The 27,084-nt window shown below is 43.8% G+C and overlaps 6 protein-coding genes across 6 annotated transcripts; 3 read left to right on the top strand and 3 right to left on the bottom strand.

Annotated features, from left to right (window-relative positions):
* Nucleotides 1-1,674: 1,674 nt before the first annotated feature.
* Nucleotides 1,675-3,123, top strand: LOC116834985 (histone H1.01-like). Its single transcript, XM_032797440.2, has one exon. It carries the CDS (start codon nucleotides 1,705-1,707, stop codon nucleotides 2,368-2,370), a length of 666 nt encoding a protein of 221 aa, XP_032653331.1. The 5' UTR covers nucleotides 1,675-1,704; the 3' UTR covers nucleotides 2,371-3,123.
* Nucleotides 3,124-3,231: 108 nt separating this feature from the next.
* On the top strand, nucleotides 3,232-4,871 carry LOC116834998 (histone H2B 8). Its single transcript, XM_032797454.2, has one exon. It carries the CDS (start codon nucleotides 4,010-4,012, stop codon nucleotides 4,388-4,390), a length of 381 nt encoding a protein of 126 aa, XP_032653345.1. The 5' UTR covers nucleotides 3,232-4,009; the 3' UTR covers nucleotides 4,391-4,871.
* Nucleotides 4,872-5,430: 559 nt separating this feature from the next.
* On the bottom strand, nucleotides 5,431-6,997 carry LOC116834988 (histone H3). Its single transcript, XM_032797442.2, has one exon. It carries the CDS (start codon nucleotides 6,957-6,959, stop codon nucleotides 6,549-6,551), a length of 411 nt encoding a protein of 136 aa, XP_032653333.1. The 5' UTR covers nucleotides 6,960-6,997; the 3' UTR covers nucleotides 5,431-6,548.
* A 13,135-nt stretch (nucleotides 6,998-20,132) lies between these two features.
* On the bottom strand, nucleotides 20,133-20,849 carry LOC116834994 (histone H2A.J-like). The gene has a single exon (XM_032797450.2). It carries the CDS (start codon nucleotides 20,777-20,779, stop codon nucleotides 20,390-20,392), a length of 390 nt encoding a protein of 129 aa, XP_032653341.1. The 5' UTR covers nucleotides 20,780-20,849; the 3' UTR covers nucleotides 20,133-20,389.
* A 213-nt stretch (nucleotides 20,850-21,062) lies between these two features.
* On the top strand, nucleotides 21,063-21,571 carry LOC116835000 (histone H2B 1/2/3/4/6). The gene has a single exon (XM_032797456.2). It carries the CDS (start codon nucleotides 21,191-21,193, stop codon nucleotides 21,569-21,571), a length of 381 nt encoding a protein of 126 aa, XP_032653347.1. The 5' UTR covers nucleotides 21,063-21,190.
* A 438-nt stretch (nucleotides 21,572-22,009) lies between these two features.
* LOC116834989 (histone H3-like) lies at nucleotides 22,010-22,689 on the bottom strand. The gene has a single exon (XM_032797443.2). It carries the CDS (start codon nucleotides 22,670-22,672, stop codon nucleotides 22,262-22,264), a length of 411 nt encoding a protein of 136 aa, XP_032653334.1. The 5' UTR covers nucleotides 22,673-22,689; the 3' UTR covers nucleotides 22,010-22,261.
* Nucleotides 22,690-27,084: the final 4,395 nt, after the last annotated feature.

Raw genomic sequence — 27,084 nt, 5'->3', positions numbered from 1 at the left:
TGCATAGCTAGGGTGACCTAGGCTGGGGACTCTACTGATGAAATGAGAGGAAAAAAAAGAAAGAATGAACAAGAAAATAGAGAAATGGAAGAAAAGAATGCTTCCAACTAATTGCACTGTACTGTAAGAACAGAGAGAAGGACTGAGTTTTTCCAGTTACACTAACCCAAACTTCATTATACACAACCTCTTAACAGGCATGGATTGAAGGCAACAGCTCACCAGAGACTCCAGGCTGCTCCAAATACCTCATCTACTGTAGTCAGGATAAGGTTAAAGAAAAGAGATTCTGCCTTGGCCTATACAAATCCTTCTCAGGGCCTACTACCATTTCTGTCCCCACAGGCTCAAAGGGTGTTATGCCTTTCATATGTAAACCTCTTCCTTCCAGAGATTTGTCTCCAAGGGGAAGATATTCATTTAATGAATGTGATGCTATTAAGCAGGGCTTTAAATCCTAATGGATACAACACGCCTTTATTACATGAGTCAAGTACTGGAGCAATCATGAATGAATAAATATAAAGTGTTTCTTTAAGGAAAGAAACATGAATGGCATTGCGAGTATAATTTATTCAGATTCACTTGAGTACAGTCATTCAATTTCTACAGCTAGGTACTGTTGACACAGACTTTACACACAGGAATGTCCCTATGCACTGATCTGAGACCTAGCAAAGTGGATTGTCCAGATACAACCACTGTTTGTCCCTAGTTTAGAAGCTAAAGGGGTACAGGAATTGTGTTTTCAGGTTATTTTAATTACAGAGATTCACACACCACACACTTTCACATCTGCCATTATTATTTTTCAGATTAATTGATGATTTCTAATTATTTCACAGAAAAAATAATGCCTGTTTGTTTTTTACCTAGAGCATGATTTGTTTCTTTGTAATTTAGAATTAAACAATAACCAGTGATTATGCTTTAATATTTTTTTTATCTGCATTGGCTATCAGGCTAAGGTATGCATCCTTTTCCTATTTTATAAGAACTAAAATCTGGGATTGTACCATGAGTAGCTAATTTTATGAGGATAATACCACAAAGCACATATTATTCCCTTATGAGAAGTAAATAGCCTTCACAGAACTTTAGTCTAGATGGTACAGAAAGATCTACTAAGAAGTTCTATTTCCTAGTAGTCAAGGGTTATAGACCTCGGTGAGCAAAGCTGAAATCCAGTTTGTGGGAGTTTGTGCTACCTCTGTCTCTTTTAAATCAGTTTATAACGAGAACATTGATACAAATTACACACTTCCTTATATGTTTTGGAGAAGACCCTCTGAAGATTAGTATTTCATTATTTTTCTGATCTTATTGCTAAAAGAACATTTTTAATTTACAAAGAAAAACAAAACTCTCTCTCTCCAGAGGTCCACGAAGCTCTAGAATGCAAGATTTATTGGGTCTTTTTTAACATGGTATTATTATTTTCAAAAGAAAATACTGACAGATTAAAATGTTTTATTTCACCTTCTCATGATTGTAAAACGGGGTGATTCTGTGACAGATATTGTTCCAAAAATGCATTTTATTTCTTCCGAAGAAACACAAACTGAGCGGGGAGAAGGGCTCTGTCCGTCTTGCGGCTGGGCGGGTTCTTAAACTCACCAATCAGAGAGCAGATCGTCTCTATAAATAAAGGCATCTACGGGGGGGGAATCGTGTGTAGAGAGTGTGTGTATAAGCGGCGTGACCATGTCTGAAACTGCGCCTGCTGCTGCAGTGACAACGGCTGCTGCTGCAGCTCCTATTCCAGTTTCAAAGGTTCAAGCTAAAAAGACGAAGAAGGCGGCCGAAGGCTCCAAAGTCCGGAAGGCCGCGGGTCCCAGCGTGACCGAGCTGATTACCAAGGCTGTGTCCGCTTCTAAGGAGCGCAAGGGGGTCTCGTTGGCCGCTCTTAAGAAGTCTCTGGCCGCCGGAGGGTACGATGTGGAGAAGAACAACAGCCGCATCAAGCTAGGGCTCAAAAGCCTGGTGAATAAGGGCACCTTAGTTCATACTAAGGGTGTCGGTGCTTCGGGCTCGTTTAAGTTTAGCAAGAAACCAGATGAGACCAAGGAAAAAGCTCCCAAGAAGAAGACAGCGGCAAAGCCTAAGAAACCAGCTGCCAAGAAGCCCGCCAGCGCCGCCAAGAAACCCAAAAAGGCTGCGGTGGTGAAAAAGAACCCGAAAAAAGCCAAGAAACCAGCTGCAGCGGCCAAAAAAACGGCCAAGAGCCCGAAAAAGGTTAAAGTGGGCAAGCCTAAGAAGGCAGTTAAGAGCCCGGCTAAGGCCAAAGCGGTGAAGCCCAAGGCGGTCAAGGTCAAGCCGACGAAACCCAAAACAGTGAAGGCGAAGAGGGCCGCGCCTAAAAAGAAGTGAAATGACGTGAGATACTTCCTATAAAAAAAACAACGGCTCTTTTAAGAGCCACCCATCTCTTCCCAAAATGAGCTGAAACACTAATTCACTTATCAATGTCATGGTGCTTATTCAATATTGCCTTCGCATCTCGATTAGCCGCAAGAATCACTGGAGCGCAAATAAAATGTGATTGTGCATCATTAGGAAGAATATGAAACCAGCCCCTTGAGATGGTCGTTCCTTATACTGTGCCATGCTGCAGTTTTACCATCCGTGCTAGACATCAACGTGGGGCTTAAATCTATGCTGTTGTTTAAAGTACAAAGAAAACGATCTGGAACTTGGAAGCGCAAGCAAACTAAAGCAGCCCTGAATTGGAGCCAAGGATCATTTCTATACATTGCTGTTAGGGAAGTGAGCGCAAACAGCTATCATGTAAGGGAAGGCAAGAGTTTGTTTATGAAAGGATATTTACGATCATTACTCTTGTATCAGTTTCAGTCTCTTTTGTCTGGGAGGGGACTAGAGAACAGGGTGTGATAGGAGACGGCGATTTATAAACAATTCACTTTTTGCCCTCTTTGAGAGTGGATTGAAACCAGTTATTTAAAAATCCCACTCTGTACGGATTGGCCAGTAACTTTTTTTCTTAAGGGGGATTCGGCGTTTCATAGACTCTCTCCGCCCCCACATTCGAGGTGAGCGATCTCGAAAAAACGACAAATTTACTTCCCAAGGAATTTTGTCTGGTTTCCAGTCAGAGATTCATGAAAAAGCAGTAGAGAATCTTGTGGCACCTTATAGATTAACAGACGTTTTGGAGCGTGAGCTTTCGTGGGTGAATACCCACTTCGTCAGACGCAAGTAGTGGGAATTTCCAGGGGCAGGTAATTTCCACTACCTGCGTCTGACGAAGTGGGTATTCACCCACGAAAGCTCACGCTCCAAAACGTCTGTTAGTCTATAAGGTGCCACAGGATTCTCTGCTGCTTTTACAGATCCAGACTAACACGGCTACTCCTCTGATACTAGTCAGATTCATTGCTCTTTGTATATTTATATTGTTTCTCAACGGCAAAAATAACCTATAAAGGAAAATGTGTGTATACAATTTCTCATTTTGTTGATTTAATACAAGTCTCGTAAATATCCTAGTGCACTTTCTAAAAGGTGCTGTATTGTTGTGAAAGAACAGAAAAGGATGGATACGTTACTTTGCATTAGTATGTTTTCACTAGACTCAGCGAAGAAACACGAAGCGAGACTTGTTCTTAAGCCTCACTTTATTTCCTTAATTTCCCTGATAGGGTAGCGTAAATTGTGCTCTCACACAACTACTTAATACAAGAACAGTGAAGAAATGACACTCTGCAGCCCGCGCTCATACCATGACGATTTATGATAGGTTGAAAAATATTTATTGTCTGAGCAGCCAATGGGTATGCGGATCTAACTCTGACCAATAGACCTGTACATTGTGCCGGAGAGGACGGATTTGACTCTCACGTCCAATTAAAAAAGAGGAAAGGGAAACGCATAATTTGCATAAGGCTTCTATAAATAGAGGGGCGGCCGCTATTATACTGTATTGTTAGGTATTTTGAAATTGAGAAGTAGTGTACGTCGAGTATTTTAAAATAGAATAATTTATTTCAAGATGCCTGAACCAGCAAAATCTGCTCCCGCTCCCAAGAAGGGCTCTAAAAAAGCTGTGACTAAGACTCAGAAGAAGGGCGATAAGAAGCGTAGAAAGACTAGGAAAGAGAGTTATTCTATATACGTGTACAAAGTGCTGAAACAAGTTCACCCGGACACCGGTATTTCCTCTAAGGCCATGGGGATCATGAACTCCTTTGTGAACGACATCTTCGAGCGCATCGCTGGGGAAGCGTCTCGCCTGGCGCATTATAACAAGCGTTCAACCATCACATCCCGGGAGATCCAGACCGCTGTGCGCCTGCTTCTGCCGGGGGAGCTGGCCAAACATGCTGTGTCTGAGGGCACTAAGGCCGTCACCAAGTACACCAGCTCCAAGTAAATCGTGTGTTGTGAGAGTACCAACACCTATAACCCAAAAGGCTCTTTTAAGAGCCATCCACTTCCTCATCCAAAGAGCTCTGATATCATTAACTGTTCGTGCTTATGTTTCTCAAACTCAAATAAAATGTATTTTTTTAAAAAGTGCTTTAGTCTCCGGCGACTTGTGAAAGCATTTTTGTTTAAGATTGTGCATGTTCACTATATCGAGAGGGGGTGGGGATTGATTTTGCTTTAGTAAATGGCATTAAGTCCATTTAAACTATATCGGGGTTTCAAATTGTAATGAAAAATGTCGGTGTCCCTCGTCCTCGTTTCCCCCCCTTCCAAGCAATAGTCGGTGAGGTGTCACCCCCACTAGATATAAAATGGCTAAACAGTTTGTCCCATAAATAAAATTTGATATTTTCTCAGATTACACTGTTCAGTTCTCTAATTGAAGAATATTTCTAGAGGTTCGAATAAAGTTTTGGCTCTATGAATATCATCCTTATCTGCATATTCAAAATTTATACATTCTATCTGCCTGAAGGATAATTGGTTTGCCTCTTTGTTTCTATCATTTAAATTCGTGTAGCTAAAACTCAAATGTTTTCTCTCCTCCCGTTCTAGTTTATCTGAATAATCTTACTATTTAGGGCTGTTAATATAAGAACAAATATAAACATTAACAAATGTTACAAATTATGGGGGTGTTACAGATCCTTTCAGTGCGAATACAGTGGCTTTTAAAAGAGCCTTTGGGTCGTTTGGACATTGCAGAAGATGGCTATGCTGAGCAGCCTGTAAACCCTCTCACTACGGACGTAACTGGGTGTCCTTGGGCAGGATGGTGACTCCCTTGGCGCGAATAGCGCACTGGTTAAAGTTATCTTCAGAGAACCGCGCCAAGTAGGTTTCGCTGGCCCCCTATCGGCCCATAACGGCTGAACTCTGGAAGCACAGAATGGAATCGGTCGTCACCAGCTGGCTGGTTTCCTGAAACAGAGGATCCTAGAACCATCCCAGTACCGTGTTTTTCTACCCCCCCCCCCAGTCTATAAAACCGCCTTCCCTTTTCTGCCATCTCGGTGCATATTTATTTCTTCTATTATATCAGAGGCTCCATGTCTCGCTATTTTTCTTTCAAAACGACCAATTTATTAAATCAAAGTCATCCCTGTTCTCTTTCTCTTAACTGCTGAACAACCATCACGCACACAAATCCCCGGAGATAAAGGGGCGAGGATAATGGCTAACCCACAGAATGGGCTGAAACCTCTCTCGATCCTCATATTTTGTTTTAATTTGCGATTATTTAGAGGGCGGCACAACTAACCTTCAGTAATTCTCCCCTCTGAGACTGTGGGGCACTGCGCCCTCATGAAGGATCTCTCTAATTTCCTTCAGTCCTGCCTTAAATTGATGAAAGACTGAAAGAGTTCTTAAACGGTAATTACTTGCAATAAATGAAAGGATTACGTTTCGGTGTCTACAGCTTCATTTTGTACATCTTCTAGCAAAAGAATCTACTAGGCTTAATATGCGGCGTTAAGGAGAACAGGACACAATAATGTCGCTTTCCTTGTCTCGCATCTTCCATCCCTCCTCTAAAAAGATCGCATTTGTGTTTAGTTTCCAATTAGATTGGCTTGTATTTTACAAAGGGGTTGTTCAAGCATCCTGCTCATCATTCACATACCCTAATCCAAAATAATTCATAGGCGGCTTGTTTACAGGTTACTTTTAATCAGATTGAAAATACAAGGTTTCCACGTGATCAATCTAATTACAAGTAAAATTAAAAATCCTTTGACTACCGCCACCTACAGCAGCCTGCAGAAGTCTACCACTTTTGTTCTTCGAATTGCAAGTGAATTTTTATAAAATATTTCTAGAGTTTGTCACATAATCACCTCAAAGTGGGAAAAGAACTTGAAGCTAAAGTTTTAAATAGTAACTTTCGATTTGGCAGTTTTTCTTTAAACATTAATAGGGAATAAATGCATTTTACTGAAGGACTGGAGAACACCACTCGGACTAAATTAGAAAGCTGTTTACCTGCAATGCTGTGCGACCTCAGAACGCTTAAATTATAGGCGTGCCACAACTCCTTTAAGTGTAAATTTAGTGGCTCTTAAAAGAGCCTTTGGGTCATTTGGAAGATGGCTGAGCAGCCTTTAAGCTCTCTCGCCTCGAATACGCCGGGCTAACTGGATGTCCTTCGGCATGATGGTGACTCTCTTGGCATGAATAGCGCACAGATTGGTATCCTCAAAGAGCCCCACCAAGTAGGCTTCGCTCGCCTCCTGTAGGGCCATAACGGCCGAGCTCTGGAAGCGCAAGTCAGTCTTGAAGTCCTGGGCGATTTCACGCACCAGGCGCTGGAAGGGCAGCTTGCGAATGAGCAGCTCAGTAGATTTCTGGTAGCGGCGGATCTCTCGCAGGGCCACAGTGCCAGGGCGATAACGATGAGGCTTCTTCACTCCCCCAGTGGCAGGAGCGCTCTTCCGGGCAGCTTTAGTGGCCAGCTGCTTACGAGGGGCTTTGCCACCGGTGGATTTACGGGCGGTCTGCTTGGTCCTGGCCATTCTAACCAAAACAAGAAACGATCAACTCTGAAACAGAACGGAGAAAAAGAAACCTTGTCGCGGCACTAGCTTTATTTACAGGAAAACTCTCCTTCTTGATTGGCTGTTGGGAAAGAGCCAGTTGTCATTGGGTAATTTGAAAATTTGAAAAGCCCGCTCTGTAATATTGAACTACAACCCTTCCCGCCTCACCACCATCCTGGAGCTTACGGCTTTTCCGAATGTTGTGGCACTACAGCTCATTACCCTGAAATTCATGATTCTCGGACCTCCCACCTCCGAACATTTCTGCGGTTTCCTCTCTCCGAAACTTCAAGATACAGACTCCATCTTTCCTTCGCTACCACCTCAGTTTCTTGTTCTTGTATTTCGGCGGCTCTTCTGTGTCTCACTACTTCTTTCAAAATGGCCAGTTCATGAATGTCATTCCCACCTTTCTCTTACAGCAGAACATCTCTGGAGACAGGGAAGGGTAATAGATAAACCACAGAATGTATCGAAAATCTCCCCGTTTTCATCATGTTTCACGTTTCAGTTTGTGGTTATTTGGAGGGTTGGAGGATCCTTCCATTCTAACCCCGCTTTCAGGCTAACACTCCGCCCTTTAGTTTCATTTCCTCCTGCCTGAAACCTTAATTAAACACGTGAGACCGGAGGAATCACCTGCGTTGCAATTCTTGCCCAGTAAAAGGAATAAATTTCTATTTTGCAGCCTGATCTATTTCTGTTCACAATAATCTACTCGGTGTCATAAGTGACCATAATGAGTGGAAAACTAGGACACAATTCGTTAGATACTCCCTCTTTTGTTCTGCCTGGGGAACATAATTTTATACTGAAGGAGTACTCAAACTTCCACCTCCACCCCTGACCCGCAGAGGGAGAGACTGTTTAAGTAGTTATGAATAGTCTTTAGGAGGAGATACAGGGGAGGGTTATCACTAACTCATGTTAACAGAGGGGACGTGTCAAACTAACCAATGTGTCAAATCCCTGCCCCACTAGCCAGATAAAAATGGTATTTTGGTCTCTAACTCTTTCGCAGTTTCTCCATTTCCGTTACTCATGGCCTCCCTCCCCCTCTTTGGCGGCGGAAGCTGCTGCGCAAGGAATAGTTTTAGCTAAACTTTCTAGCCTGGACGGGAAAGTCCTCGGTTATCCCTTCCTAGGAGATATAGCTTGAAGTGCCTCGGCTACCGCTGCAAGCTGGCTGCCCAAACAGAGTAGCTCTGAGAGTACCAAGGCCATCTCCCCGAAAAGGGTCTTTTTCTCTAGTGTTCAGAACCATCTACCCCTTATTAAAATAACTTTAACACTTTTATTTAAATCTATTCTCTGAATACGGTACAAATTAAAAATTAAGCACCACATACAACAAGAAGGAACTGAATTAGACTTTTTGTGAGTCTTCTCCTGAGTCTTCTTACACATATCAGTTAGCATTCAATTTTTTATTTCAGATTTAGGGATATAATATATATGGAACTAGAGAACAGACAGCTGCTTTCATACATTTCTCGTAGATCAATGGCAGTGAACAGATTTCTGGTAAAGAGTAAGAAATTGGGAATTATCACTTAATAATAAACAACTTGATGTGTAAGGAAAAAGTCTTTTCCCATACGTCTGAAGGAAGCTACTAAAAATAATAGTTCTTATTGTGAAAGTCTGGTGAGGCTTTGAAAAGGGCCTTTGTATTGCTTCTGTTTTGCTCTGATGAGAGAAGGAAAAAGTAAAGCATGCTCAATAAAGCTAACAGCATCACGGATCACATTCTTCAGAGTTTGTTTAGCACTCTCTTCGAGATACTTTTATACCCCTATGGCGATCCAAGCTTTGAAATACCGTGGACGTTATGCTAAACCACCTTCCGATGGCCCTTCGCCTACCATTTCCCGAGTCCAGTTTAGACTATAGTTAGTATAATAAATCATCATCTGAGGCTGAGATCCATGGGAGACGACCTGATTGAAAACTGTCAAGAAAAACAAGGGCGGGGTCTAGTATCCGTTATCCTCTGCCACTAGGCTCTGTTTTCCTGATGCGTGAAAAGTGGCGGGTTATTATCCTGGCCTTTCCGCTCGCCATTGTCTGAGCATTGCTCCATTTAGACTCCTATATATAATCATTTTTTCCCAAATTTTGGCAGATTATCAAATTTTACCTCTACTAATTATTAATTCAACAGGATCCCTGATTTTCTGGCAATACCTGGCGTCTCTGTGAATTGTTTACAATACCAGCAGCTGTCAAATGGCATTTTTCATTTGCCGTTACCGTATTTTGTCTCCTGGAGGACCTTCTGGTAAAACTGCTTCACTTTTGTGCCTATTTTGGTTTCAAACTGCTCCTTTTGATTTTTGTGGATTTGCAGTCTACGGTAAAATCTGACCAATCAGGTTTTGCGACACATCAACCTCTCCTGCTCCCCTGCATTCACCGCCATTACCCCAAGTGTGCGAAAAGAGAACTAATGTGATAAGTGCACATTTACTGTATTTCATCCAAAGTTAGAGCAGGGCCCTGTTGTATTGTCGGATGCTGTATTCTTTTCTTTCGTTCGTTACGTTCGTTCATTAGGACGTATGTTCCTTTTCCATTATTATTATTCCCGTTGCAGTACCATGCTGTAAGTAGTCGACTAGTGATTTGAATGGCTGTACAAATAAGCAGAAACGCAGAGTCATTTTCCACGTCAGGAAAAAGAACTCATTCAAATAACTAATAAGTAGAAAGAATTATTTTATGTTGGAAAGGCTTCAAAATTGCTTAAAGAAAACGGGGAACAATACTTACAATTTGATATACACACGTGACAGCAAAAAAGTCAATATACCTTAAAGCTAACTGTGCTCTACTATAACACAATTTAACTATGAGTCCGCAGATCTTTAGAAAGCATGGATTAAAATGATCACGAAGGGTTCTAGGGCACTGATGAAAATAAAATGCGCCATCGTCTCTCATTTATTACCATCTACTGCCATCTAACGGGCACGCCTTTTCAAGCTGCAGAATTTTAAAATACTGTAACATTACAGTATTTGCTGTTAACATCAAAAAACATACAAACCAATAGTAATACAATAATAAATACCTTTCTTCATCTCTGTAACTCTTACATTAAGATTGTTTGTTTTTTGAATAACAGATTACAGATAGGGTGATGAGGACAGTATAAGAACCTATACAGCATACAAGAGAATAGGAAGGACTCTCTTTGTAACATTAATGGCACTTACCTCCACAGGCCTGGTCCACACTACGCCGTTAAATCGATTTTAACAGCATTAAATCGATTTAACGCTGCACCCGTCCACAATACAGTGCTCTTTAAATCGATTTAAAGGGCTCTTTAAATCGATTTCTGTACTCTTCCCCAGCAAGAGGAGTAACCCTAAAATCGATATTATTAAATCGGAATAGTGTTAGTGTGGACGGAATTCGACGTTATTGGCCTCCGGGAGGTATCCTACAGTGCACCACTGACCGCTCTGGACAGTAATCAGAACTCAGAGGCACTGGCCAGGTAAACAGGAAAAGCCCCCACCCCGCGAACTTTTGAATTCAATTTCCTGTTTGGCCAGCGTGGAGCTCTGATCAGCACAGGTGACCACGCAGAGCTCATCAGCACAGGTAACAATGCAGTCTCCTGAGAATCGAAAAAGAACACACGTGTGGACGCGCACAAAGTACTCGATCTGGATGTTATATGGGGAGAGGATTTCAGGCTTAACAGAATTGCCGTTCCGAAAGGACGAAAGGAAAATATTTGAAAAGAAGTTCAAGGCTATGAATGGGAAAAGGCACCAGCAGGGACCAGTGCAGTGCAGAAAGTTGAAGAGTTAAGGACTCAGACAAGCAACAGAAAACTCAAAGCCAAATGGAAATCCAAGGTCAAGAGCGCAAAAACATGCGCTTTACGCTAAGCTCATACTATTTAGGGGGCTGCCGCACCACTAAGACCCCTCCCCTTTGTCCCATGGGATTCAAGTGGGTCATAATCCACGCGATGGTGAGGATCAGCGTATGGAATGGTGAGAAGGAGGCGGAGCAAGATAAGGACGTCTGCGCGACACTACTAGCACCTATTAGTCCCAAACAGCCATGAGCTTTTTGTGAAGCCAGACGAAATTAACCCCCAGCTCCAAGCCACTAACCCCAGACAGTTGAAGCCATGAAGCGACCTCTGTGATGTATTTGCAATATACAAACCATGGTAAACAAGCGTTTTAATGATTGATTGCCATCAAGGGCTGGGATGCATTTGCAGCCATAAAAGTTCACAGAAAAGTTGTTTAACATGTCTGGGGATGGAGCCAAAATCCTCACAAGAATATCCATGAATTGTCGCTGGAGGTACTGCAAAGCCTTTGCAGATTTCTGGCAACGCAGCTTTTTCGCATCCATGCATGAAGACACTTGCCTTCGCCAATGCATATAGCAATAATTATGGTATCATTGCGTCAAAGCACAGCTGCGTATGGTGCCCGTGTATTGCTGGCATTCAAGAAACATCCGTTCTTCATCTCGCACTGGTGATTTCAGAGAGTTATCATTCATTGATTACCCTGTTGAAATCAGTAATTTAATTAGAGGGGAACAGGATGCTATTCGTTCCTCGCCGGGCTGTTGCTCTACTATCAAATCCTCCTGCATGTAGCAAGCAGGGAGGGAGGCCGGAAGATAGCGCTGAGCTTCTGCGTTTGTCCGAGCAGGAATCTTTCAGCTCCAGCCGACGCGTGGGGGGGAAGCGGGTGGTGATACCACTGATAGTAGCTCATGCGGTGGGAGAGGATAGTAGCAATCCTTCCAATAGGGAAAGGAGGCAGGGCTTGGCCGTCTGCTGCTCTGCCTGTTAACAGGAAAAGCATCCTAGGCACTGTGTAGTATGAAAGACTGAGAAGTAAAAGATAAAGCCTACCATGAACACATGAAAGTAAGTCTGATTCCCGACCTGCGTCTGTGAGATCTGCAACACCAGAGCCACAGCACTGCAATATTAAAAGATCCAAAAGCGACTTGTAGTGAAATCACATGTGCTAATGTAACGGTAGATAGTGTCTTCACTGTGAAAGTAATAATATCTGTTCTGTAAAAATGTAATCTTTTAATCTCCTCTCCTGTTTCCTCCCTGCAGTCCTGCAACATTTCACAGCTCTCCTACCATCCCCGCACGGCTACTCGATAAGGCGGAGGAAAAGAGGAGTCGGAGATGAATTTCTTCGAATCATGGAAGTAACGGCCGCAGTGAAAGAGCTCAATCAGAATGCGGTGAAGACAGCTAAGCAAAGTACAGGAAAGATTCGCCCAGTGTGGGAAGGACAGGAGGGACCTCTCGAGATGAGAAGTGGCGGAGACAGATCAGAGTTTAGGCAGAAGACTCAGCGGTGGGTGGGATGCAACGCTGGAGCTGCTGGCGTGATCACTATATTTCTCCAACATCTGGTGATCGTCAGAAGAGCAGCGGGTACAGAGTGCCACTGCAGTCCATTTTTACACGCCCAGTATTCACAATGTTCATATCTTCCTCACCGCAGACGTGAAAACGCCGTGGGAAGCTTTCTCATCAGCCCGCCCACGTCCACCCCGGGACGTCCAACCAAAGCTGTCATTAATTGAAAATGTGGCTTAATAAGCTTTTCCTTCTCTCCTATCCTCCTCACCAATCCACATCCGTAGTACCTTATAATTCTCACTGCTTTTTTAAATTACTGTCTTAACAAAGAATACATGCAACAGGGGGAGGTCTGTTCTTACAGGGAATTCTATAATAAATGGAAATACATGACTTTTTAAATGATAGTGACTTATCTTCCTTAAGCACGCTAATCAATAAGGGGAAGTGGGTTCTTACAGGCAAAGGAGTCAGAGGGGGGGTTCTTGAAGGGGAAGCAAACACAGCATCACACCGTAACCCGTGCTCCGGATGATACTCGTTTTAAGGCTTCTCTGATTGCCGCATACGCTTCTAGTTGTGCTGTTCAATTGTCCCTGGATGCTGGCTGCTCGTAGTCAGTTGCCTCAGCGTGGTTTGCCTCAGCCTCCTACGCCGCCTAGAAGGTCCCTCCCCTTATCTCCACAGAGATTGGTGGACACACAGCAAGCACAAATACAGGGGTACATGTTGGCTGAGGTCCGAGCCGGTAAGTAAAGGCGCCCGACCTTTTTAAACGTCCAAAATGTCACATTCTACCACCCTACCTGCAACTTGCTCAGGGCTGTAGTGGAACAGCTCCTGACCACTGTCCTGCTGCCTGTGTAGTGGCTTCAATGAGCCATGGCATCAAGGTGGAGGCGGGTCCGCCCAGGATACTACGACAGGCCATATTCAAACATCCCCAGCGTTATTTCGGTCTGCGAGTAATTCCTTGCTGCAGTCCGTTATAAATACGAGTCAGTGCTCCGAACGACACGAGCGTCAACGCGCTGGACATCCACGTGGATGTTGGTGAAACGTCCTTCGCGATCCACAAGTGCTTGCAGCACATTGAAAATACCATGCGTTTACCGTACGGTGCCTCTGTCTCCGGGCCAAGAAGGATAAGTTCCATCTATCGCCCCCACAGAGGGACATCGCCATGCAAGCAAAGCCTACCCACTATGACCTGCCAACGTTTCCCCGAGTCACAACCTTTTCGTAGCAGCAGCTTAAATTGATGCTTTGGGCTACTTGAATCGCGCAGCAGCCCCCAACAAGTAGATTTCCCTCACTTCCAATTGGATCCCGACTGACTGGTAAGCGTGTCTGATTGCAAGTCCTAGAGGCTATCTTCTGATCGCGCGTTCTCCCACTGTGAGGCGCTCTTCATTTGGTATATGGCGTTTCAGGGCAGGGAAAGCAAGCCACAGAGTGCAAAGAAATAGTGCTCTTTCACGCACTGCGAAAGTTTCGACCACTGCGAATCATCCCACATCTGCAAGAACTACTGTGGTCCCACCAGTCTGTGCTTGTTTCCCGTCCCAAAATAGGCATTCATGGGTAACACGCCCCATTACAGCAGTAGCTCCAAAACGCAGGGCCCGCGTTAGGGAATTCAGTGGTCCCACACCTCATCGCTCCATGCCAGCGCTGGATGTTGCTGCCTCCTGCTCAACCTGTCTTTGCAGTCATGGTTCCCATAACAGCACCGAAATGCCGAGTGTTCAAACATGCCACGATTCATTACTGATCTCAGTCAGGGTCCATGCTGCGTTCTATTGGCGTTGCCTCGTTCACCCAGGAAAAAAAGCGCGAAACGTTGCTTGCTGCTTTCACAAAGGGAGGGGTGAGGCTGTACCCAGAATCACCCGCGACAATGATTTTTGCCCCATCAGGCACTGGGCTCTCAACCCGGAATTCCAAGGGGCAGGGGAGACTGAGGGAACTATGGGATAGCTATGGAATAGCTACCCACAGTGCACCGCTCCAGAAATCGACGCTAGCCTCGGACCATGGACGCACACCGTTGAATTATTGTGCCTAGTGTGGATGCGCACAATCGACGTTATAATATCTTTTTAATAAAACCAGTTTTAGCTAGTTCGAAATTATCCTGTAGTGTAGACGTAGCCTAGTACAGTGTCATATATTTTTCCAGATTGCTACAAATCCCCCTGGCAAGAATAGACCATTGTGATTCACATCAATAAGAAATAAGAGGTTTGTTGTGCCTTTGGGTGTAAATTCACCTCTCCTTGTCACAGTGTGAGTCATGCTGACCTGCTGACAGTAATCCTTCCACCAGTCAACACAACAAAGTGCAGTTGCGGTGCATGGTGATGAATGAAGGAATGCAATTCTGTGGGACACAATATATCACATAAAATTGCACATTATAGCAGATGAACAGCTCTGCTATAGTTAAGGTTAACACCAACTTTCTGTTTAAAGCTCAGTTCTTTTAGGTGCTCTAAAATCTACATGGTTACTCAGATTGCCTTGAAATTTAGCTTGTCTCATGTGGGTGCAGGGTTCAGTTAGTGACCCAAATTGGGAGCCCTTTGACCAAGGGGTTCCTGAGATATAGCCCTTCCTCAAAAAAGCTTTTCTTAAAGTTGAGAGATTCTGCCAAACTTTTTTTCTCATATATAGAGATAAAACTGGGGTTCAGATCATTGCACCAGGATCTCCAAGCCTGAGCGTTACCCCAACAAAGAGCATAGCAACCACCAGCCCCTTAGTTAGTTGGGGATTGGTCTTGCTTTGAGCAGGGGGGGTGGACTAGATGACCTCCTGAGGTTCCTTCCAACCCTGATATTCTATGAGTCTATGATTCGTAAGAGAAATTCAAATAAAACATTATTTGAAAAAGATTTTTCTTATCCAGTAAGGTTCATCACATGCCTCATGTGCTTGATCTTTATCCTTATAGAATTACACTGAGCATTTCTTCTTTCCTCCCTCCCCAAATATTATTTCCAGGAAATGTAATAAAAGTACTTTTTGATTAAAATACCAAAAACATACAAGTGCTGGCTGACATGGAAAGGGCATTCTAGGAGGTAGTGGAGTGAGTGTAATGGGTAGGAGGGGTTTAGAGAGGGAGATAAATGGGGATAGGCAGTAGGGGAGATGAAAACGGTTGGAGTCTCAGGTGAAAGACCTGGGAAAGGGACATGGGAGTGAGTAGCATGCGGTATGAGGGGCAGGAACCCTCTCAGCCCCACATTCTCCCCTTTTGTATGTGCCAGAATGGGGGGTGGGGGCTGACCCCTCTCCCTAACCCCAGAGGGTGTCTGAGCCCTACTTCCTGCCCCCTTGTGTGTGCCAGGATTTGGGGATCCCCAATCACTCTGTAGGGGTGATGATCGTCTGAGACGCTTACAGAGCTCCCTCATGTGAGCTAGGATCTGGGGATTCCTGCTCCCTGTTGGGTGAGGATTACCACACACTCAGGGATGGAGACATTCAGATTTATCAATTAAAACCTTCCCCCAAGAGGTGGAGACAGGTGGTGGTGGTCGGGTAGTCCATCCTAAGAGAGAGGAGTCATCCATCTGCCATCCAGACCAGGAAACTCGAGAAGTGTGCTGCTTGCCTGGAGCTAGAATTTGGGATTTGATGGAGTGTCTGTCAAGACTGATCAAGCCCTCAGACAGCTACTCTTTCCTACTTCTCCACGTGGGCACCAATGATACTGCCAAGAATGGTTTTGGGTGGGTCACTGCAGACTAGGTGGCTCTGGGAAGAAGGATAAAAGAGTTTGAGGTGTAAGTCAAGTTCTTGTCCATCCTCCCTGTTGAAGAAAAAGGCCAAGAAAGGGACCATTGAATTGTGGAGGTAAATGCGTGGTTTTACAGGTGGTTTCATAGAGAGGGCTTTGGATTCTTTGACCATGGGATATTGTTCCAGGAAAAAGGATTTCTAGGAAGAGATGGGATCCACCTAATGAAGAGAGGGAAGAGCATCTTAGCAGACAGGCTGGCTAACCTAGTGAGGAAGTTTTAAACTAGGTTTGCCGGGGGATGGAAACCTAAGCCCAGAGGTAAGCGGGGAAGTGGGATACTGGGAGGAAACACAAAGAGGAGGATGCAACAGAGTAGGCCTCCTGATTTTTTCTGAGGAAGTAGGGCAATCAGCTAGTTATCCTAGGTGCCTGTACACGAACGCAAGAAGCCTGGGAAACAAACAGGAAGAATTGGAAGTCCTGACACAGTCAAGAAACTATGATGTGATTGGAATAACAGAGATTTGGTGGGGTAACTCACATGACTGGAGCACTGTCATGGATGGATATAAACTGTTCAGGAAGGACAGGAGAGAAGAGAAGGTGGAGGAGTTGCACTATATGTAACAGAGCAGTATGATTGCTCAGAGCTCCAATATGAAACTGGAGAAAAGCCTGTTGAGAGTCTTTGGGTTAAGTTTAGAGGTAAGAGCAACAAGGATGATGTGATGGGTGTCTGTTACAGACCACCAGACCAGGAGGAGAAGGTAGACAAGGCTTTCTTAGGACAACTAACATAAATTTCCATATCACAGGCCCTGGTTCTCATGGGGGACTTCGATTACCCTGACATCTGCTGGGAGAGCAATACAGCAATGCACAGACAATCCAGGAAGTTTTTGGAAAGTGTTGGGGACAACTTTCTGGTGCAAGGGCTGGAAGAACCAACTAGGGGCCATGCTTCTCTCGACCTGCTGCTCACAAACAGGAACTGGTAGGAGTAGAAGTGAGTGGAAACCTGGGCAGCAGTGACCATGAGATGGTTGAGTTCAGGATCCTGACAAAAGGAAGAAAGGAGAGCAGCAGAACACTGACCCTGGACTTCAGAAAAGCAGACTTTGACTCCCTCAGGGAACTGATGGGCAGGATCCCCTGGGAGACTAATATTTTAAAGAAACCTTATTAAGGGCACAGGAACAAACCATCCCGATGTGCAGCAAGAATAGCCAATATGTCAGGCGACCAGCTTGGCTTAACAGAGAAATCTTTGGTGAGCTGAAACACAAAAAGGAAGCTTATAAGAAGTGGAAACTTGGACAGATGAGTAGGGAGGAATTTAAAAAATATTGCTTGAGCATGCAGGAGTGTAATGAGAAAGGCCAAAGCACAATTGGAGTTGCAGTTAGCTAGGGATGTGAAGGGTAACAAGAAGGGTTTTTACAGGTATGTTAGAAACAAAACAAAGTTCGAGGAAGTGTGGGACCCTTACTGAATGGTGGAGGCAAACTAGTGACAGATAATGTGGAAAAAGCTGAAGTACTAAATGCTTTTGTGGACTCATTGGGAATGAACATGAAGCGGCCCCCGGGAAAGAGGGTTCATTTGCGTCATTCGTGTCATAGAGCAGACGCCCTTGCTGGAAAGCAAATGAATGGGAACACTTTTAAGGTGAAAATTCAATACTAATGTTACAATCGAGCATCCCCTCTAGACATTGTTAGGGGAGTGAAGTTACTGTAACTCAAAGCTTCTTGTGTGAGGGTACGTCTACACTACAGGATTATTCCTATTTTACATAAACTGGTTTTGTAAAACAGATTGTATAAAGTCGAGTGCACACGGCCACACAAAGCACAATAATTCGGTGGTGTGCGTCCATGTACCTAGGCTATTGTCGATTTCTGGAGCATTGCACTGTGGGTAGCTCTCCCGTAGCTATCCCATAGTTCCAGCAGTCTCCCCCACCCATTGGAATTCTGGGTTGAGATCCCAATGCATGATGGTGCAAAAACAGTGTTGCGGGTGATTCTGGGTAAACGTTGTCACTCATTCCTTCCTCCGTGAAAAGGCAACGTCAACAATCATTTTGCGCCTTATTTTCCCTGAAATTGTACTGGCAAGACATAATAGGCATGGAAAACCATGGAGCCTGTTTGCCTTTTGTCACTGTCACCCTATGTTGTACTGGATGCCGCTGACAGAGGCGGTACTGCAGTGCTACACAGCACATTCATTTGCCTTTGCAAGTAGCAGAGACAGTTACCAGTTGTCTGTACTATCTGCTGCTGTCATGGGTGTCCTGGCTGACTTTGCTGAGGTTCGCCGGAGGTGCAAAGACAAAAATGGGAATGACTCTCCCAGTCAATCTCCCTTTATGGTTTATAAAAATAGAGTCAGTCCTGCCTAGAATATGGGCAAGTGTACTAGAGAACCAAGAGCACAGCTACTCTGTCAGATCCCACAGAAATGATGAGCTGCATGCTATCTAGGGAACCCTGCAACAACCCCACTGTTGCTTCCCTCCTCCCAACTTCTGGGCTACTGTTGCAGGGTCCCCCGTTTGTGTGATGAAGTAATAAGAATGCAAGATAAGAACATGACTTTTTAGTGAGATAAAATAGAGGAGGCAGCCCCAGCTGTTATGATAGTCCGGCAGGACATTAAACAGTGGGGGAGCCCAGCATCCACTGCTATGATAGTCCAGGCAGTACAGAATCTTTCTTAAGACATGAAAGGGGTCAGCCCCCAGTTGCTATGACGAGGACGGTGACAGTCGTTCTGTACATCTGCCGGAAATAACCAAGATCATTCTATTTTTACCCAGCGCCCCCGGCCGACCTCACTGAGGCCAGCCAGAGCACTCACGGGATGATGATGAGGACGGCTACCAGTCTACTGCACTGTACGTGCCACCGGGGAGGGAGAGGATGCTGCTGTTCAGTGCCCAGCACTACGTCTACCAGCAGCATGCAGTAGACATAGGGTGACATTGAAAAAAGTCAAGAACACGATTCTTCCTTTTCTTTCTGTGGTGGGGAAGGGAGTAAATTGACGAGTATACCCTGAACCACCTGGACATGTTTTGACCTACGGGCATTGGAGCTCAGCCAGGAATGCAATGCTTTTCTGAGACTGTGGGATAGCTGGAGTCCCAGTCCCCTCCTTTCCTCCATGAGCATCCATTTGATTCTTTGACTTTCCGTTACGCGTGTCACACAGCACTGTGCTGTGGACTCTGTATCATACCCGGAGATTTTTTCAAATGCTTGGCATTTGTTTCTGTACGGAGCTCTGATAGAACAGATTTGTCTCCCCATACAGCGATCAGATCCAGTACTCCTGTACGGTCCATGCTGGAGCTCTTTTTGGATTTGGGACGGCATCGCCACCGTGCTGATCAGAGCTCCACACTAGCAAACAGGAAATGAAATTCAAAGTTTGCAGGGCTTTTCCTGTCTACCTGGCCACTGCATCCGATCAGATGCTTTCCAGAGCAGTCACAGTGGTGCACTGTGGGATACCGCCCGGAGGCCAATACCGTCGATTTGTGGCCACACTAACCCTAATCTGATAGGGTAATACTGATTTTAGCGCTACTCCTTTCGTTGGAGAGGAGTACAGAAACTGGTTTAAAGAGCCCTTTATATTGATATAAAGGGCCTCGTTGTGTGGACAGGTGCAGCATTAAATCAGTGCAATGCTGCTAAAATTGGTTTAAATGCGTAGCGTATACCAGGCCTGAGGGAATATAGCTTCGGCCACTGGGAGTGAGGAGAAATTTGATCATCTATAGACAAGAATCCCTTTTCTACAGACGGAAGCAGGGTTAAGTTTGAAAAGCCTACTCCACTCTGCAAGGGATTGTCCCTTCACAATCCACACAGCTCGATTTTTTAAAGAGGGAAAAGACAACATTATATAAACGTTGCTTTGCCATCCAGGTGAGGAAATAATTTAAGAAAAGATTGTACTTAACATCAGACACCTCCCTCTCAGGATATTTATTTAGGTTCCAGTCAGATTAGAAACACTCCCTGACCCCCAATGACAAGTGATCTATAAAGAAAGTATGAGCGATCCCATTTTTCATATTTTCTAACTCACAACCAAACCTAACTGCTGCTAATTAATATTTCAAAAATAAGAGCAAAAACATAGCTTTTTATTAACATATCATTTACTATTAATAAAATCAGAGATAATACAGCTATTTCTTGATTTTGTGGGTGGCTCTGAAAAGAGCCTTTGGGGTTTTTTTGAGGAAAGATTATTTTTCGGCTTTTAGTTGCTCTTGGCCTTATGGCTCTCGGTTTTCTTGGGCAGCAGCACAGCCTGGATGTTGGGCAAGACACCCCCCTGAGCGATCGTCACTTTTCCCAGTAGCTTGTTGAGCTCTTCATCGTTACGGATAGCTAGCTGCAGGTGACGGGGGATGATCCTGGTTTTCTTATTATCCCGCGCCGCATTGCCAGCCAACTCCAGAATTTCAGCGGTTAAATACTCCAGCACCGCTGCCATATAGACCGGAGCTCCAGCCCCCACCCGCTCAGCGTAATTACCTTTGCGGAGCAGCCGGTGCACACGGCCCACCGGAAACTGCAGCCCAGCCCGCGAGGAGCGAGACTTCGCCTTAGCTCGCACTTTACCTCCCTGCTTGCCTCGGCCTGACATGATTGATGATCACTTGAAACAGCAATAAAAGGAAATCTTTAGTAAAAGGCAAAAGATTTATACGAAATGAAGAAAAACCAGAATATCAATGATCTGACTATAGCTCACTCTACCTTTATATCTGTTCTATTTGAAAAGGTAAGCGTTTTTTGATAGGCTGAAGTAGCGTTAGTATCTAAACAGCCAATGGAGACGCGGATCCAACTCTGACCAATAGTGGAATTCGATGTGCCTGTGGAGACATCGCTTGAGAGTCCACCCAATAGTAAATCATCAAGGAGAGGCGTTCATTTGCATAAGATATCTATAAATACTGCACTAGCAGCAGTGGTTCGTGTTATTCACGCTAAATAGCAGTGGGTGTGAGTGAGTGAGTGAGTGAAGTACGTGGTAAAGCAGAAGCTGTTAAAAATGCCTGAACCAGCAAAATCTGCTCCCGCTCCTAAGAAAGGATCTAAGAAAGCTGTGACTAAGGTTCAAAAAAAGGGGGATAAGAAACGTAAGAAAAGCAGGAAAGAAAGTTATTCTATCTATGTCTATAAAGTGCTGAAACAAGTTCATCCGGATACTGGCATTTCCTCGAAGGCAATGGGTATAATGAACTCGTTTGTAAATGACATCTTCGAGCGCATCGCTGGGGAAGCGTCTCGCCTGGCGCATTACAACAAGCGTTCAACTATCACTTCACGGGAGATCCAGACGGCTGTAAGACTGCTGCTGCCGGGGGAACTAGCCAAACATGCTGTGTCTGAGGGCACTAAGGCTGTCACCAAATACACCAGCGCTAAGTAAATGGCTTATTAGCTGACCACTAAAATCTATAACCTAAAGGCTCTTTTAAGAGCCATCCATCTTTTCAATGAAAGAGCTCTATTGTCATTAACAGCATGTGTTCGCCAAATTACATTGGTATTTTTAAAAAACCCAAAAGCTTAATATGTTGGAAGGAATAGGAATTGTTTTTACTATATATGTGGCACTAAGTATTTCTAGTTTCTATTAAATCCCTATAAAAATGATTTACATATAGGACCATTCTGTTTAGCTCTGGCTTCCTGCAGGAGAACATTAGCCTAGAGAATCGACTAAGGAAGACATTAAAAAGAAGAAAGCTCTGTGAACAGCTCTGATGTAAAATCTTAAAGGCCGCTAGCCAAAAATCTTCCAGCTAAATACAGAAATACGAGTGAAATGCTATTTAAAAGGGAATATCCAAATTAAAAGCCCGCCTTAGTCACAACAGGACACAATTATTCAATCCACTTAAGAGAACACCACCGTTAGTTGAAGTGAAGCTCATTTCAACCAAAGGAGCTGCCCAAACCAAGTTCTAAATGCTCATATAATCTTCAAATAAGCGCAACACAAATAGAATTTTCTATGGGTTTGTTACAGCTCCTTTGAGTGTGAATGTAGTGGCTCTTAAAAGAGCCTTTGGGTCATTTGGAGTAGTTTTCGTTACTAGAAGCTGAAGGGCAACCTTTAAGCCCTCTCTCCACGGATACGCCGGGCTAACTGGATGTCCTTGGGCATGATGGTAACTCTCTTGGCGTGAATAGCGCACAGGTTAGTGTCATCAAAGAGCCCCACCAAATAGGCTTCGCTAGCCTCCTGCAGGGCCATAACGGCCGAGCTCTGGAAGCGCAAGTCGGTCTTGAAGTCCTGGGCGATTTCACGCACCAGGCGCTGGAAGGGCAGCTTGCGGATAAGCAGCTCAGTGGATTTCTGGTAGCGGCGGATCTCTCGCAGAGCAACAGTGCCGGGACGGTAACGATGAGGCTTCTTCACTCCCCCAGTGGCAGGAGCGCTCTTCCGGGCAGCTTTAGTAGCCAGTTGTTTACGTGGGGCTTTGCCACCGGTAGACTTACGGGCGGTCTGCTTGGTTCTGGCCATTTTCAAAAACACGCAGCGTTCCCGCTCACAGAGCAATGGAAAAAACTACTAATTAGTAGTTCCCTGGAGGTATTTATAGGCAATATCTCCTTTCTGATTGGCTGATAGGAAGGAGCCAGATGTCATTGGATATTTTGAAAATTTGAAAAACCCGCTTTTTAATAGAGAAATGCGACATTTCCCGCCTCGCCACCATCCTAGCACTTACTGGGTTTTTTTTGAAAACGGCTTCCGGGGGTGGGACGACGGACATTATCTGTGAAATTCACGATTCTTGGACTACATCAGCATAGGTGTTTTTTAAATATCTTCTCTCTCTGAAATATCACTTTACAAAGCCATTCATTATTTCTGTGCACTTAGAAAAAATCGGAGGCTCCATGTCTCACTATTAGTCTTGCAAAATTTCCAGCTTGCAAGACGTCTGCTGCTGCCAAGGGAACTAGCCGGACAGACTGTGATCAAGAACACCAATCTTTCTCCACCTGGAGGATTTCTTACTGCAGAAAGTGTACCGAATTACCCACCTTGCAATTAAAGAGCTCTGATAGAGGACTTTAAATCGCTTATTTGCCTATATTACAAGTTATATATGAAGTAACTATAATTGGAGCCAAATTAGGCTTTTGTGCGTTCTTCTGAATCCTTACATGTACTATTAGCATTTTCATTGTTTCAGCCTGACAGTGCTTGTTTTTTGCCCCCCGAACATGTAATGAAGGAACTTAGAACACAGATCTTCCTGTTTCTTATAAATCAATAGATATTATTACTTTAAAAAGAATATTAATGTTAAGTAATAAGTAATATTCTTTAGTTGGGCATTATTACTATATAATGTGTCTAATAGATGGAAAATCTCTTGGATATTGTTTTCATTTGTGGATATTTAGGTGGTTGCACAAATATGCTTCAATTCTTCCCCTTCTCAGACTTAGGGGTACTCTGCCTTCATGAAGGACTGCTTTACTCTCCTGTCCTGCCTTAAACCTTAATCAAACCTTAAATAAATTCTTAAATGGTAATCCCTTGCAATACTTAAGTAGTAAAAGGCAGCAGTTTTTCTGCCTAGATTTTCAGCCTGATATATCTATGCTCATAAGAATCAATTATGATTCTGGATTAATATGTGGTCCGAAGCAGCAGACAAAGGGGATAAAAATGAAAGATAACAATCTCCCTTTCTCCCTCCTCCTCTCCCACAATAAATGTTTCAGGCCTCCTACAGACAACAGACTCCTTTACTGCACAAGCTTGATTTATTCCATGAGCACAGTCCATCATGGGACTGAAAGACAGTTTTTATGTTTAAAAAAATAGTATGTGATTATTACATGAAAAGCCACAGATTTTGTGGGTTCATACGGTTGACTATCCTTAAGTCTGCTGTTGTATATTAGTCTTTCCCTGCATTGTGTTAATATGGCTCTAGTCTTGTTTTACAGGTGAAGGAATGTAAGAACTAGTTATAAATTGTGTGGAACAGGCAAAATTACTGACAATACTTTTTAATGATTTGCAAGTGTGATGCTCAACTTTAAGCAGAAAGTCCCCTGAAATCCCATGTTTGAAAAAGTTATATGTAGACATTAAGGTCATGTTGTTCCCCATACCTTTCCTACTCAAATAAAAATAGTTTATATTAATGAATACTTTTGGATGATCCACATACACTGAATCATAATATTAAAATATGAAGAAAATTGCTGAATGATAGAAAATAAGTGTTACATTTGTTAAAGTCTGAGTAATGTTGTTATGCTAATCATTTATAATAATATAGACTGAGAAATGAAAATCAAATGATAAAAATTGGGATAAACGTGTATGAGTATTGTTATATAACATTGGTTGAAGGAAAGCTAATGAATATGTCATATGGAAAGATATAAAAAACTGAATGAACAAGTGCCCAAATCAGAGAATACCCAATTAAATATTCATCATGAAAAGGAGAAGAGCTTTCTGGTATCCAGGAACTCATTAACTTTGGCCTGTAATTGTTCCATATTATCTGTCCATTACTGTGACTGTATGGAATATGGGGGATGCTTGAGGACATTATGAATACAGTCAAATTCCGCCATAACGCGCCCCGCTATAAAACGAAATTGCGTATAACACGATGGCAGGTTGGCTCCCCTTTAAGGTACAGTATAATACAGTACGGTACTGTACCAGTGGTCTGCAACACCATGGCAGGAGAGAGAAGCTGCAGCCCTGCACCTGCTGGAGACAGAGAATTCTGAGGCTGCTGGTGCCGGTGCGCTCTGTCCCCAGCAGGCGTGGGGCCCTAGCTTCTCTCCGGCTTCTCCAAGGCTGCGGGCGCCGGTGCTCTCTGTCCCCGGCAGGCGCGGGGCCGCGGCTTCTCTCCCACTTCAAGAGGAGCCAAGGATCCCCGCCTGCCAGGGACAGAGAGCACTGGCGCCCACAGCCCTGGAGTTCTCTGTCCCTGGTAGGCGGGGGGCTGCAACTCCTCTCCCCTGCTGGGCACTAGGCACCAGGGGCATTAGGCAGTGCACCTCAATGTACCACTTTGGGGACCACTGAAAACCTGACTGATTTGAAACCCTGCTATACCGCGACCCGACATTTAGCGCGATGGGATTTTTTGGACCCCAAAGATCACGTTATAGTGGGATTTCACTGTATCAATATTGTAAAATTCTAATGAGTTATGCCAGATAGGCCATGTAAGGTATCTGCAAAAATGTTATAATTTGCCAAATATGATAATCTCATTTATGTGTTTTTATCACCTTTGTATTGTTAGTGATAGATATATCTGTCTGTCTGTATTTCAAACTTGTGCTATGCTTCTGGGTGACAGCCCCAGTAAGTTTGAGATCAGCACTGCCTAGCTTTCTTGATGGCCCATTAAGGACCATCATCTATACAACTGACCCTTTGAGAGAAGGCAGATACACCTGATAACTCAGCAAGGCATGCAGGGACATGACTATGGGCAGAACTTTAAGCCTTTCAAGCCATGTGCTGGGCAGCTTGAAGCAAAGAAATTACAAGCCGCATGGCAAAAGACTATAAAAGGCAGCTGCATCCTCTTCTTTCCTGATTCTTACCACTGGAATAACTTTTCTACATAGAAAGCTCTTTAAAAAGGACTGAATGACACATCCAAGCTGTGCATGTATTTCAGAGGGACTTTCAAGCCAGCAAACTCATCAATACTGCTAAGAACCTGAAATATAGACTTTGAATCTTTGTATGTGTCTGCTTTACCATTAACACTTCTCTTATTGTTCTTTCTTTCTTCTTTATAATAAGCCTTTAGTTTTAGACACTAAAGGATTGACTGGCAGCGTGTATTTTGGGTAAGATTCAAACCTATACTGACCTGGTAACGTGGGTGACCCTTTGGGGTCAGAAGAACATTTTGTATATGTGAAGAGAGTTATTTTAAATAACTTCTCACTGTACTGGACCTCTAGATACTGATTGGGAGTCAGTGAACTGGAATGCAATAAGGGGGCTGTGATTTCTTTTTTTGCTTCTTGATAACCAGTGTGAGGGATCAGAAGCACATTTTGTGACTGGTCGGGGAGCTTAACTTCAGTGTTACCCCCCAGTCTTGGGAGTATCTGCTCTCCCTTTTGTAGCCTGCCCTGACCTTGGCATTTACAGTGAGGATTGCCCCAGGCACTGCTGGCTCACAATTACTAACTCATAAATATATTATCAGAAATTAAATAACAATGGTTTTGTCCACAAATGTATTAATAAAGGTAAAATTAAGTAAGCCTAAATTAGGTGGAATTATGCCTCAGCTTTCCAACTTATACAGTGCTTTCATTTATTTCCACTCTTGCTTATACTAAATCCTGTCACTGATGACCTCTTAAAACTGTCCAAAATGGTTGAAAGGTGGCAGCATGTTATTTTGTAACAAAGCTGTTGAAAGAAAAAATTAAAGGAGTCTGAAAAACTGTATTTTCTAGGTAACTTGCAATATTCAATGCCATCCTTCCTTCCTCCTCACACATCACCCCATCCCTTTAAGGAGCACCCTTACAAATTTCCTAATCAAGTCATCTATTAGGAGAACCCATACCCCACTATCCAGACAATATTTCTACCCTTTGCTTTCTTGGGTGTGAGCGATGCCACAGCAACTTGTATTACAGGAAGGCTCATCTATCTTGTGAAAGATGTCATTTATCACCCCAGTTTAGCAAGTCTCCACATACAAATTTCATTTCTGCCAATGAAACACAGACCTTCTGTCACGAAAACAAACCCAACTCCCCAAAGGGAGATAAGTCCTCTGTTGAAATATTTCTATCAGCAAAAAGTCAGTGTAGTCTCTGCATTACCTGTGCCAGTAAAAAACACTCTCCCAGCTACAGTCCCAGGGCAGGGATTGCTCTCAGCACAGTTTTGAACTCCACTGACCA

The sequence above is a fragment of the Chelonoidis abingdonii genome, chromosome 1 (assembly GCF_003597395.2).
Source record: "Chelonoidis abingdonii isolate Lonesome George chromosome 1, CheloAbing_2.0, whole genome shotgun sequence".
Lineage (NCBI taxonomy): Eukaryota > Metazoa > Chordata > Testudines > Testudinidae > Chelonoidis > Chelonoidis abingdonii.
This window is presented reverse-complemented; position numbering and strand designations above follow the sequence as displayed.

Coding starts and splice junctions, on each gene's coding strand:
- LOC116834989 (XM_032797443.2), bottom strand. CDS start 22,672: ATGGCCAGAACCAAGCAGACCGCCCGTAAGTCTACCGGTGGCAAAGCC.
- LOC116834985 (XM_032797440.2), top strand. CDS start 1,705: ATGTCTGAAACTGCGCCTGCTGCTGCAGTGACAACGGCTGCTGCTGCA.
- LOC116834988 (XM_032797442.2), bottom strand. CDS start 6,959: ATGGCCAGGACCAAGCAGACCGCCCGTAAATCCACCGGTGGCAAAGCC.
- LOC116835000 (XM_032797456.2), top strand. CDS start 21,191: ATGCCTGAACCAGCAAAATCTGCTCCCGCTCCTAAGAAAGGATCTAAG.
- LOC116834998 (XM_032797454.2), top strand. CDS start 4,010: ATGCCTGAACCAGCAAAATCTGCTCCCGCTCCCAAGAAGGGCTCTAAA.
- LOC116834994 (XM_032797450.2), bottom strand. CDS start 20,779: ATGTCAGGCCGAGGCAAGCAGGGAGGTAAAGTGCGAGCTAAGGCGAAG.